At 41.0% G+C, this 12,849-nt stretch overlaps 1 protein-coding gene and 1 long non-coding RNA gene across 2 annotated transcripts in view; both read left to right on the top strand.

The window, feature by feature from the left end:
• Positions 1–12,849, top strand: part of LOC115945843 (uncharacterized) — a 97,459-nt gene that overhangs the window by 21,270 nt on the left and 63,340 nt on the right. The window lies entirely within an intron of this gene.
• Positions 6,288–10,160, top strand: FZD10 (frizzled class receptor 10). The gene has a single exon (XM_005145172.4). The coding sequence runs from the start codon at positions 7,320–7,322 to the stop codon at positions 9,075–9,077; it is 1,758 nt and encodes a 585-aa protein (XP_005145229.3). The 5' UTR covers positions 6,288–7,319; the 3' UTR covers positions 9,078–10,160.

Here is a 12,849-nt window from a genome sequence, read left to right on the forward strand (position 1 = left end):
TGCTGCATTTCAGCTCTTGTAGTGCTCTCAGGGGCTGAAGTTGGGCCAGAATGGCCCTTTCATTAGGTTGCAAATCACTTTCTGACTCTTCCAATATGCTTTTGTCCCTCCTGCAAGGATTACTACTATTAATCTGACATTTAAGTAGGTAGATAAAACTGGTCCATGGACTGTTAAAGGTTGAAATTGCTACTATTATTAAATCATGCAAATGCAAATTACCTTAAGACAACAACTTAAGTTAAAGATGGTTAAAAGACATGAGGGTTTTCATAACAAGGTATGGAATTTTAGCCTGCTTCTCAAAATAGAGGATTACCTTCAATTCATTAAATAGATTGCTAACCTGAGTTCATTGCATGACACTGTTCAGACTACTTATAAAACTCTAGAACTGTTTCCTTCTTGCATGGGACAAAGTGGGGCACTGTAAAAGTCTAAACCAGTCTTCTGAAGTGACAAAGACCATAGAAACCAAAATAATAAGTTGTATGGGAAGACACAGGATAAAGAGAACTGCCTTGTCTATTGCATCCCAACTCTCTGCTCCTGAACAGTTGATGAAAGACAATGCCATCTTCTTATGAAACAGGGCTATTGCAAAAAGCATGTAAGAGAATTAAAGAGTGTAGTTGTCAGTGGTTTTCAGTGAGGGAGATTTTTCAAGTTTTGTAGGTCAAAGCTTCTAAGTCATAGGGTTTTTTCTTTCTTTTTAATATTATACCAAGTGTAGAAAAAGTGAAAATACACTGATTTTCAGATTTTTTTATTTGTTTCTGGATAAGTGCATCATCTTCATGTTTCTTAAATCTGGATAGTTACAGAAGTACCAAAAGAATATATAATCTTATTTATTGCCTTCTATGTCACAAGTTGGGTGATCTTTATAAAGCTTTAAACAATTTTCTACTTCGATGTAAAAAATGTAGAAGTATCAAAATTGAAGACTTAAGATACTTAAAACAGATTACTTTGGTAAGAAACAGGTTGTGAGTGATGAACACTTGGTGGCATCTTTGACACTTTTAAATCCTGGGGTTGAGAATGAAAACGCTGCACATCAAAGTACCAGTTCTGTTCAAGCTAGATGATGCAAATAGTTGCACTGGAATTATATTAGGAAGATACTTTAGTGATGCTTTACAAAAAAACATAGAATCATAGAATTATTTAGGCTGGAAAATACCTTTAAGATTATCAAATCCAACTGTTGACCCAGCACTGCCAAGTCCACCCCTAAACCATGTCCCCAAAGTGCCATACCTACACATCTTTTAAATACCTCCAGGGATGGTGACGTCCCTGTTCCAACACTTAACAACTCTTTCAGTGAAGAAATTTTTCCTAATATCCAATCTAAAACTCTCCTGGTGCAACTTGAGGTTATTTTCTCTTGTCCTATTGCTTGTTACTTAGAGAAGAGACTGACCCCACCTGACTGCAACCCCCTTTCAGATAGTTGTAGAGAGCAGTAAGGTCTCCTCTTAGCCTCCTTTTCTGAGGCTAAAGAACCCCAGTTCCCTTAGGCCTTCATGAGACTTGTGCTGCAGACCCTTCACCAGCTTTACTTTTTCTTTGGACCTGCTTCAGCACCAAAATGTCCTTTGTGTAGTGAGGGGCCCAGAACTGAACACAGGATTCCAGATATGGCCTCACTAGTGCCCGGTACAGGGGGATGATCACTGCTGGCTGTGCTGTTGCTGATACAGGCCAGGATGCTGCTGGCCTTCTTGGCTATCTGGGCACATAAGAGCATGAGGAGTCAAGATTCTTCTGTAGCAGGGTGGTTCATTTTTTCTTAAATCAGAGAAGATTAAGGGCTGGAGATTAGCATTTTTCTTCTCTTGCATCATCCGGGTTGTACACAGGTAAAGTAAGTTATACAAAATAGTGCCCAGAAGTGGGAGTTCCATGGACCTGGTTCATGTGCCTGCCTGCAGTGCCTGGTGCAAGTGCAGCAGTAGCCATGTAGACCCTTCAGACCCAAGAGACTCCCATCTATTGTTAGCTGCTTGCATTTTTATTTGTGAAGAGTTACATTCGTGTCTGAATGAGAGTTTTAAAAAGATTGAGTTTATCCTGAAAAGTAAGATTGGGAAATTTCCGTATGGAAAATAGGAGAAAGTGACTGGAAGAGAACTAACTAATCCTCACTATCATATGCATCTTCCTGTACATTTATGCCGTGCCGAGCCTAGATTAGGTTGCAAGACATGCAAACAGTGCATGCAAAAAGAATGATGAATGAAGTCTATTGAATGGTGTATATACGAAAAGAAAATCTGTGCATTTTCTTTTTCACTAGGCCTGTCCTTGGTTTTAATCCTTATAGAACTTTCTGCTGTGGCCTGTGCTTTAAAATAATATCCCTATAATATTAGATTGTAAGTGAAAGGTTATTCTCCTATCTTTGTGCCATTTTAGAATTATTGGATTTATTTCTGACCAAGGATCTTTTTTTATTCTGCTTTGGCTTTAGTTTTGTTTGTTGTTTTTGTTCCTAAGAGGAGAAAAATACTGTATCTTTAAATTAGGAGTAGTTGAATAATGAATCTTCGGCAGTGAAAAGGCTAATGCGCTGTGGAAGAGAAGGAGTTTAATCTAATTTAGTTGGAGGGTGTCTGTCTGTGGTGTTGTTTTCTGGACTGTGGGAATAGAGGAGGGAAGCTGCCCCAGTGAATGGTTCCTCCTGAGCCAGAATCAGTGGGGAGTCCCTTAGATGCCACTGATCCGAAGCCAGGCCATGAAAAGGGGATTAAAGAAATGTTCTGATTTGCAATTCACACTAATGCACCCCGTCGAACCTTTGGTAATATTTCAAACCACATTTCAAGGGAAGTGCCCTTAAAATAGCCAGCTAAATTGTATTAGAGCAATACTATACAACCCACTCATCCATTTATGATTTGTTTTTGGTTTTAATTCTTTTAACTGGTGGTGGTGGTGGCTTTCTAAGGCAATCAAAACTTTTGTGCATTGTGAATATTTGTGCTTGCATGGGAATATTTCTCAGTATGCCTGTCCTATTAGGCAGACATGTTTATTTAAATATTGGAGGAAAACTGCTACAAGGACTTTGGGGCTACGAAAGAATAAGCCCATTTGGTTTAAAAATAAACAGTTTTGCTGCGTGCCATTTCATTTTGTGAATGGCCAGTGGAAATAAAATAAGGAAGGCAGGCTTCTAAAATTGCTAAAACAGTTCCCAGCTTGCTTTTCTCTTGGGTGATGTTTTTCTTTTACACTTGCTATGTTCTAAATGGATAAATTTTTATATATGTATATATATATATATATACATTTTAGAATTTGTTACCAGAATGAACAATGTGGCAGATGTAAGCAGTTTGCAAGTGCCTGAATGAATGAATACAATTATAGACGAGGACAGGATTACTGAGAGGGACTAACATTAAACTGATCTCTATATTTTGTGTAATAAACAGCTGGCTAAAAATATGAAAGCTGAAAACAAGGTATAGGTACTGGCTTCAGTATAAGATTAGATATCAGTTCATGTTCTGACACAACACTATTGTTAATCATAAGTAATTTAGACTATTTTACCAAAAATCTTTAATGTATTAATTAACTCTTCAACTCCCTGAGCTTATCATTTCATTCCTTTTTGCTGCTGAAGTGTCAGAACATTTTATCTCTAATGGATTATTTGGGTTTTCTTTAATCCCATTTCAGAAAAACATGCCCCGCACTGTAATTTCTATTGACTCCAACATGTACAGAATAGATGAAAGTTTGATTTCTACCGTCCTCAATATCAAAGTATTTTATTAAACTGTCACTGCAATAGATTACCCAGTTTAAACTTTGGCATTGTAGGGAAGAGAGGTGTCTTTTTTTTTCTTGTCTTGTTTATGGTTTGCTTTACCTACAAAATACATAGTTATGGTTTGAATTATCACAGGCCTTATTAAATATTTGGGGGTTTATAATCTTTTGCTTATGGGACAGCAGAGCTGGACTTTAAGATATAGATGATTCCTCTGCACATTTTGGGGAAGTGGGGAGATAGATAGATAGCTAGAGGGAGAAATGCATCTTTCCTGTGAGTTGGCACATTATTTGAAATCATGTTTAATTATAAAGTTCCATTAAAAATCTTTTGCTTAAAATTTTAGAAGCCTAATAAGATTTCCATTAATTTAAACATATCACTATTCCCACAACGGCCCAAATGCTTTCTTTTTCCTCTTTCATCCATGGTTAAATATGTAAATAAAATGTCTAAAGTCATTCTTCAAAGAAGACAAAAGAAAAAAGAGCTGAGGGAAAAGACAGCCATAAAATTCCTCCCAATTCTCCATAACATTTGCCAGAGGGGGGCCAGCTCCTAGCCAGGGCCTAGCAGCAGGGGTGCCTGGCTGCTCCATAGAATCACACATCTCAAATCCCACACACAGGAGAAAAAAAATAAAATAAAATATCTTTTCAGCTGGAGCCATCAAAAGGCTCTTTTCATTTATTAGTTACAGAGGTATCTTCCAGTTGCTGATTTCTCAGCGCTCTCATTTTTTCTATAATAGCTTTCTATTTGTTGGTTTCACTGACTTCAGCTCCTTGAATGGGAAAGAACCACAGACAGCCCTTTAAAAATATAGAAAGTAAAAGAAATGATCTAAAGCAGGATGCTAAAGTAATGGCTGGAAAAAACAAGGCTGGTTTAAATTGCCACATAAAAGATCAATTAAGAGAGGCACAACTACAAAGGTTGGGGGTTCCCTCCTGCCCCCTTTTTCTTTTCTCACTTTCTTTTGTATTTCTTTTTGCCCCTTAGGAAAAAAGGATACTATCAGTGCTATAGAGGAAAACAGACAATGTATTTAGATTAATATGAATGGTGATATAATGTGCTTCATAAAAATACTTGCTGAAAAAAACACCATAGTTTTACTAAAAAATTAAAACCAAGCTTCCACGCAACAACTTGAACAAACCAAATATTGAATATGTTCATCTTATTTCAATTCTAATTTCCATTATTATTTAAATTCTACTTTTTAAAAGTAGAATTTGCTTGTCCCATGTAAAAGCTTTCCCCACACTTCCCTCCTACCCCCAGCTGAGCTCTCCAGAAAAGGAATCAGGATGCATACAAATACTAAGAAAACAGGCTTAGATTAATGAAGAATGGAGATGCCCCAACACACACTCTCTCACACACATACATACACACAGACATACTAAACTAAATAAAGGGGGTTTGCCCATAACCCTGCCTGCTTTTGTAACATTCCCTAAGGAATTTCAAAGTGCTCAAGGAAAGGTCAGCCCCTAAGACCAACACTCTATAAGTATAATCTCCTCCATCCACTGAAAAGACACAAGAAGAAGGACTACTCATTTAAAACATTTTTATGAGCGCTTTTACTTTTAGGCAGAAACTAGCCACATCTTCAGGGGCTTAAAGACAACCATTTAGCCCTAGTCCTTGCTTGGCTCCATGTCACCCTTATCACAGCTGAGGAAGCCAAGAGTTTCCTTTCTAGAGCCTAGCGTCGTATTAACTCCGACCCTGCGGGATTTGGTGGTTTCCAGGAGAATCCGTGTTCACTTCGATAAGAAACAGGCACTAATGGAAAGGCGCCCGGGTTGTGTGGGCGAGCACGAATGCAGAGAAGGGAGATTTTCCTTCCTCATTAATATGTTCGCTAAAACTAAGCTCAAAGGAAAAAAAGGAAAAAAAAAAAAGAGCCAGTCTTTTGACTTCTGATCACAGGTCTCCTTTTTGGTCTGTAAAACTGGGAATTCTAGTTTGGCGTGGGATTTAACTTCCTCCTTCTAGCTCTGATAGACCAGTAAGCAGGATAAATCTCAAAGCTTGATTTAAAAAGTAAACACAACTCACTTCAGAACGATCCCTGTCTGCAAAACCAGTTAAGTGCCTTTTCTACAGTGGATGAAGTAACTTTCCCAAGGGGATGTCTCTAGTTCTCTTAGGGTTCCTTATTTAACGAAGAGGAAAAAAGAAAGGGAAAAAAAAAAGGGCAAGCAACTTTTGAGTGATGCCATCCTGTGATTAAAAGCATAACCAGGTACAAAGCCTGCCTGTCCTGCTCATGTAGGGAGTCGAGACAAAGCAGGACATTTGAAAACAGCTGAAAGCAGCTCTGGTTTATGGCCCTGACAGCGAGGACTTTACAGCACTCGCCATAAAACACATCCTCCGCCCCACATCCTCCTCTCTGCTACAGCATCGCCCCCCCACCCCGGGAGGCACCACCCCCCCTGCCGCGGCTCCTCCTCTCCGCTGCCTACCTGAGTGGGGGCTCGGCCGGCGCCTTCTGCGGCCCGGGGCTCGCTAAACTTTGGGAGAGGGCAAGGAGAAGGGACGGGAGGACAGGCAGGAGGGAAGAGAAACAAATGGGGCTTTTTCTAATCTGTGCTGATCAAGGAAAACCTGTAGGGGTCCTTAAGGAGGTTTCAAGGCGTTCCAAGTGATTGGAAAGTAATCACCGTGTCAACTTCACCTTTCTTATGCAAAGTGGATGTCGTATGCGAGGCGGATCCTGTACGGGGTTGTTTTTTATGTTTTGTTTTTTTTCTTTCCTATTTTATTTCCATCCTTGGACTCAGCTGCCCCTAAGCCCCAGCTGCTCGGGCCGCGGGAGCTCCTGCTAAGGCGAGGAGCGGAGCGGGCAGCGCTTACACACACGGGCCGGCCTATTGCAAACCCAGAGAAGAGGGCGGCGAGAACGGGAAGGGGGGGTGGGATTTAGGCCCCCCTCTGCAGTGGCTTAGATATTTCCTCCTCCTCCTTTATTCTGCGCTCGGATAAACCAATCCCCACCTCTCGGCAAGAAAGTCCGGAGCAGTGATCCGCTCTAGGGAAAGGAAAATCCCCGGAGGATCCCCTCTGGACCGAAACGCCGCCCGGGACGTATTCAGTTTTGAAGCAGCGGTCGCTCGGTTCTGCCCAGACCCGAACTGCTCCGGCATCGCTCTGCCCGTGCTCCGAGGACGCAGCGGCGAGAGGAGGAAGGGTGGTGGAAGGATGGATCGTAAAAGTGAAAGCCCAGGGAACAGAAAGTTGCCGGGCTCCCCGCAGTAAGTGCTGCGCATCTGTGAACTGCGGGTACTTTCTCTTTCCCCGGCTCTTTGGGAAGTTGCCCTCCCGCCTCCCTCACTGCTTGGCCCGGGCTATGGTGACCTGCGCGCCGCCGCCGCCCGCCTCCGAGCCCCCGCGGGCGGGCCGGGCCCGGTACCGGTGCCGCCCCGGGCAGCAGCCGCTCAAGTGACTCCGCCGCCGGGAGCCGAGCTCCGGCCGCACGCTTGGGGTCCGCGCCGCTGCGGCTGCCGCAATGGGGCCGGCGGCGAGGACCGTCCTGCAGCCCCTGCTGGTGCTCTGCGGGCTGAGCGGCCTCTGCGCGGGGATAAGCTCCATAGACATTGACCGCCCCGGTGACGGAAGGTGCCAGCCGATAGAAATCCCCATGTGCAAGGATATAGGGTACAACATGACAAGGATGCCTAACCTGATGGGACACGAAAACCAAAGGGAAGCTGCTATTCAGCTGCACGAGTTTGCCCCCTTGGTGGAGTACGGTTGCCACAGCCATCTGAAATTTTTTCTGTGCTCCCTCTATGCCCCTATGTGCACAGAGCAGGTTTCTACACCGATCCCAGCCTGCAGGGTTATGTGCGAGCAGGCCAGGCTGAAATGCTCTCCTATTATGGAGCAGTTCAATTTCAAATGGCCAGACTCCTTAGACTGCAGCAAACTGCCCAACAAGAATGACCCCAATTACCTTTGCATGGAAGCCCCCAACAACGGGTCAGATGAGCCACCGAGAGGATCTAGCATGCTGCCACCAATGTTTCGGCCGCAGCGTCCCAGCAGTGGCCACGATCTGCAGCAGCATAAGGACAGTCTGAGCAGAACCTCCTGTGAAAATCCTGGCAAGTTCCACCATGTGGAAAAGAGTGCTTCCTGCGCACCTCTCTGCACGCCAGGGGTTGATGTTTACTGGAGCAAGGATGACAAAAAATTTGCTGTCATTTGGATTGCCATCTGGTCCATTCTGTGCTTCTTCTCCAGTGCTTTTACTGTACTCACTTTTCTGATAGATCCTCAGCGTTTCAAGTACCCCGAGAGGCCCATCATCTTCCTCTCCATGTGCTACTGCGTCTATTCAGTGGGGTACATTATTCGCCTCTTTTCAGGTGCTGAAAATATCGCCTGTGATAGGGACAATGGCCAACTCTATGTCATCCAGGAAGGACTGGAGAGCACTGGCTGCACCATTGTGTTCCTGGTTCTGTATTATTTTGGTATGGCAAGTTCCTTGTGGTGGGTAATCTTGACTTTAACTTGGTTTCTAGCAGCTGGGAAAAAATGGGGGCACGAAGCGATTGAAGCAAACAGTAGCTACTTCCATTTGGCAGCATGGGCCATTCCGGCTGTGAAGACCATCATGATCCTAGTTATGAGAAGGGTGGCCGGAGATGAGCTGACAGGGTTGTGCTATGTTGGAAGCATGGATGTGAATGCCTTGACAGGGTTTGTGCTCATTCCTTTGGCTTGTTATCTAATCATTGGCACTTCTTTTATTCTCTCTGGTTTTGTGGCCCTTTTTCATATTAGGAGGGTGATGAAAACAGGTGGAGAAAATACTGACAAGTTGGAGAAACTTATGGTCAGGATTGGTGTCTTCTCAGTCTTATATACAGTGCCTGCAACTTGTGTGATAGCTTGCTACTTTTATGAAAGACTTAATATGGATTATTGGAAAATTGTGGCAACTCAGCAGAAATGCAAGATGAACAACCAGACAAAAAATTTAGACTGTATGATGAATAACTCTATTCCAGCAGTAGAAATCTTTATGGTCAAGATTTTTATGTTGTTAGTGGTGGGCATTACTAGCGGGATGTGGATCTGGACTTCCAAGACCCTTCAGTCCTGGCAAAATGTTTGTAGTCAAAGATTAAAGAAGAGGAGCAGGAGAAAACCTGCGAGTGTTATCACAAATAGCGGCATCTACAAAAAACCTCAACATCCACAGAAAACTCACCTCGCAAAATACGAATCGACATTACAACCACCTACTTGTGTGTGACCAGGTTTTAGAAAAGACTTTATCTCACCTGGCAGACTTATAAATGCCCACAGTAGCAGCCAGAAACTAAACAAGTAAATGGTGCTTTTTTTTCTCTCTCTCTCTCTCAGAACAGTTTAATATCTCAAGGCAAAAAATGTATCACGCTGAATTCAGGACCTGGTGAGAAGCTGAAGGTAAATGTACTCATGGAAAGGTTTTCAGTGAAAGGAATATTGTGTATTAAACCAGTCTCTTCTGTTAATAATCTGTAGTTAAGTACTTCATCCAGCCCTCAGATTTATTTAAAAGAGATGAAAACACCCTATTTAACTTTTTCATGTAGCTGAGCTGGATTTCCTACAGGTTTCTGAGTAACAAGCTATAGTCGGGTTTTCTGGAGCAATGATTTGGTTTTGAAAGTGCCCAGTGAGCATTGTCTCTGCAGGGAAACTAAGGTCCCGAAGAGGCCTGTCCTCAGTGAGTGTGCTATCCGGGAGAGCAACTCTGTGCTAACTTAGAGAAAGAGAGAAATCCTTTACAGCTCATCTCAGCCTAGTGAGTTTCGAGTGCCTAAAAATAGGTTCAATCTATAATGCTCACCAATATTCTTTCACTAAAAGAGAAACTTCCTGCACCAGACACAAACTTGTGAATAAGAATAATGTGCAATACATTTTTTTCTTACTATGACATGAAAAGAGAAACAAGTATTTTGCTGTACATAAAGACAACAAAAGAAATCTCTTAACAAAAGAACTAAGAGGTCTAGTCCTCAGAAACCCTTTAGTGTTACATTTTGTGTCTTTTTAATGGAAATCAAGCCAATGTTATACACGTTGGGACTGATTTGTGCAAAAAAAAAAAAATGGGGGGATCAATTCAAAGAGACCCAAAGAGCTTATTGACTCTTTCTATTGTTAAACAAATTCTCACTATGAATAGATCAAGAAGCACTAGATTCTGCAAAGGGAAGCTTTGTATAGAGTGATGCTCTTTACTGTGCTGGGGTGCACAGTGTGTGCTGTATATATTTGTAATATACAATTATTTTTCATGCTCCACTATTTTATTAAAAATAAAATATGTTCTTTAGTTTGATAATTTTGTGTGTTCTAAACTTTCTCTGGTGTGATATGTGGTTAATAAACTTGTTTTCTCAATAACTTGCTAAAAGCACACATTGAATATAATACTTGTTATACTTGCCTGCAAGTATAAGCAGATAGAAGAATTTCCTCCAAAGATATTGCAAATTGGAATTAAACAAATGGGATTTTGAAGTCCCATCTTTCTGTGAGCCCCTGCAACTGAGAAAACTGAATGGGAAGAAGCTTTAGTGATGTAAAAAAGCTGCAGCATGGAGAGTAGTACCGTGTTTACAGAGCACCTAGATTACAGCAGTGACCCTCAGTTAACACCCCTTTCAGATTTGCACGGGGTATGTTCAGCATATTAAAGATAGCCGCCTCACTTCAGTGCAGTGTGAATGCGACTCAGCCTTGACTCTTCAGGGATTTTTCTTCTACCACTACTGAAAGTATCAGTGTTATTTGGGAAAAGACTTAGGGAAGATCGGGAGAAATAAGAGGGGAAATAAAACCACACTATTTGAATACTGCTTTTGGAAAGCTAGCTGTTAAAACTGTGTATGCATTTTCAAAAAGTTCAGAGTGGAGCATGATTTTGAATGAACCTGAAGTTTTCCATGCAGTTGGCTGACGGGCAGTCTGATCACCTGGGGAGATAGTAACATAACCTCACTTTCTCACACAGGCTGTTCTAGAAAACCCTTTATCAGGTGTCTCATCACAGAAAGAAGAAAGGTCTTAATGGGTTTTGGTGGCATGAGGATTCCTGTGACAGTCATCTTGTGTCTAGGAACGGTAACAAAAGGATCTTTTTTAGTGGTCTGGTTTTTCAGTTTATCTGTGCAAATGTGACAGATAAATGTCTTCTTGTAGGCTTTTTAAGTGTTTCTAGCAACAACTAGGAACTTGTATGACAAAAATCAAGTTGCATGTATTATTAATAATCTTTGTCTAAATTGCGTATCTACAAAGCAGCTTCCAATGTAAAATTTATCTTTTGGGGGAGGAGGAAATATATTTTTCCTCCCTTATGCCTATGTGCTCTGTTTGATACACAGCTTTTATATGCCCTGGAAGTTAATCCTGTCAGAGGACACCCTGCTGGAGCCAAAGTAGGGCATTCCGTGAACCAAAACCACTCCTGAAACTACTGAATTAATGCCTCTCCATCTGTATATGTTCTACTTAAGATGAATGATATTAGATCTGAGAAATACAGTTTTAAAATCACCTGTGTATTGTAAATTGCTACAGGAATCCTTCAAGTATGTGTTTGTTATGGTGCGTGGCATGTTGTCAGTAACCTACCTGACTCACACCAATTTCATCTCTGATATAAATGTTAGTGCTGGTTTTACCAGTGACAAGATTTGTTTAGAGAATGGTTTCAGGCTTCACTCCAAAATACATTAGCCACTGAAATAAGCAGCTCACTATTTTTGTAGACTATAGACAACTATTTGCTTTCATTGTTGATCATGTATTTTTACAGTCTGCTACTAGGAGTCTGGAAGAGGCAAAAATTGAAGAAAGATGTTCAGCAGTGTCTGAATTCCTGCTGCCTCTCTGAATTTAATCAGTCGTCAGCTTAGGCCCTTCATTGTCACCAGAGCAGAACTGCAAGTTCTTCTATGAAAATACCAAATATGAATGCTTGGTTAGATGTATCGCGTTACAAATAGATTCTTGCTGAACTGTAAACTAATTATTTAGATTTTATTTCAACTTTGCAGTTATTCAATTATTTTATTTTACTGGTAAGCAAACTAGATTCTTCAGGTATATAATGATGCTGCTTTCATTAAATCAGATCTAATGTACTGTAGATGCATTGCAATGATTGTCTTCAAGAACATCTTAAGAGTGAATTATTTCAGAAATTGTACTTCTTGATGTCCCATAACTCCAAACAGCCTAAACAGTTTCGTACTGAAGTTGCTAGTTAAGGAACTGAAAGCTTACAACTGTTAATGGAAAGTGATATACTTATTTTCACAACATTTCAGTGATTGAATATAACATTATTAATAATTTAACAGAGAATCTTGCATTAGAAGGCTGCATATTAGCAAAATGATAATGATAAAACAAGTAAGAAAATCACAAAAACCATTCTATATTAAACTTACTTGTCACAGTAATTTTATATTTTAGTAAAATCATGTTCATATTTGTTGAATTTTATTGGATTTTTCTCTTAGTACTCTCAAGGCCTGTTGGGTATTTGCTTATCAGCAGGCTTTTAAGAAAAGTATCTCCATGTAGATGTATTAACAATATAGTCACTCCATCGCAAACTTGTTGAGGAAAGAATACGAGTCCAAATGTCTTTCTGGAAAGGAAGTTTCGTCACAGTCCAGTGGCATTTATCAGATAAAAGTAGCTCAAAAAAAATCATTCTGTTAGTATGTAGATATACTGTAAGTCAAGAATCAGACGTTTGCCACAGGCCTGTGCACAAGTGCTCTGTTGTCTTTGGTCAGAGCTGTAGATGATCCATGAGGGTAGTAATTGTCTCAAAGTAGGTAGGTTCTGAGGATGCAGACTGTGTCTCAGCATTAAGTATAGTGCAAGCACCATGGTTGAAAGGATGTGAAGAGCTCTATCAAGGAATGTTCAGATCTGTTATCAGATTTTCCCTAAAGTTGCATTTTATATGTATGTTATTAAAAAGCTATTTTTCACATATGGCTGTCATCCTA

The sequence above is a fragment of the Melopsittacus undulatus genome, chromosome 12, assembly GCF_012275295.1.
Source record: "Melopsittacus undulatus isolate bMelUnd1 chromosome 12, bMelUnd1.mat.Z, whole genome shotgun sequence".
In the NCBI taxonomy this organism is placed as follows: domain Eukaryota; kingdom Metazoa; phylum Chordata; class Aves; order Psittaciformes; family Psittaculidae; genus Melopsittacus; species Melopsittacus undulatus.

Coding starts and splice junctions, on each gene's coding strand:
- FZD10 (XM_005145172.4), top strand. CDS start 7,320: ATGGGGCCGGCGGCGAGGACCGTCCTGCAGCCCCTGCTGGTGCTCTGC.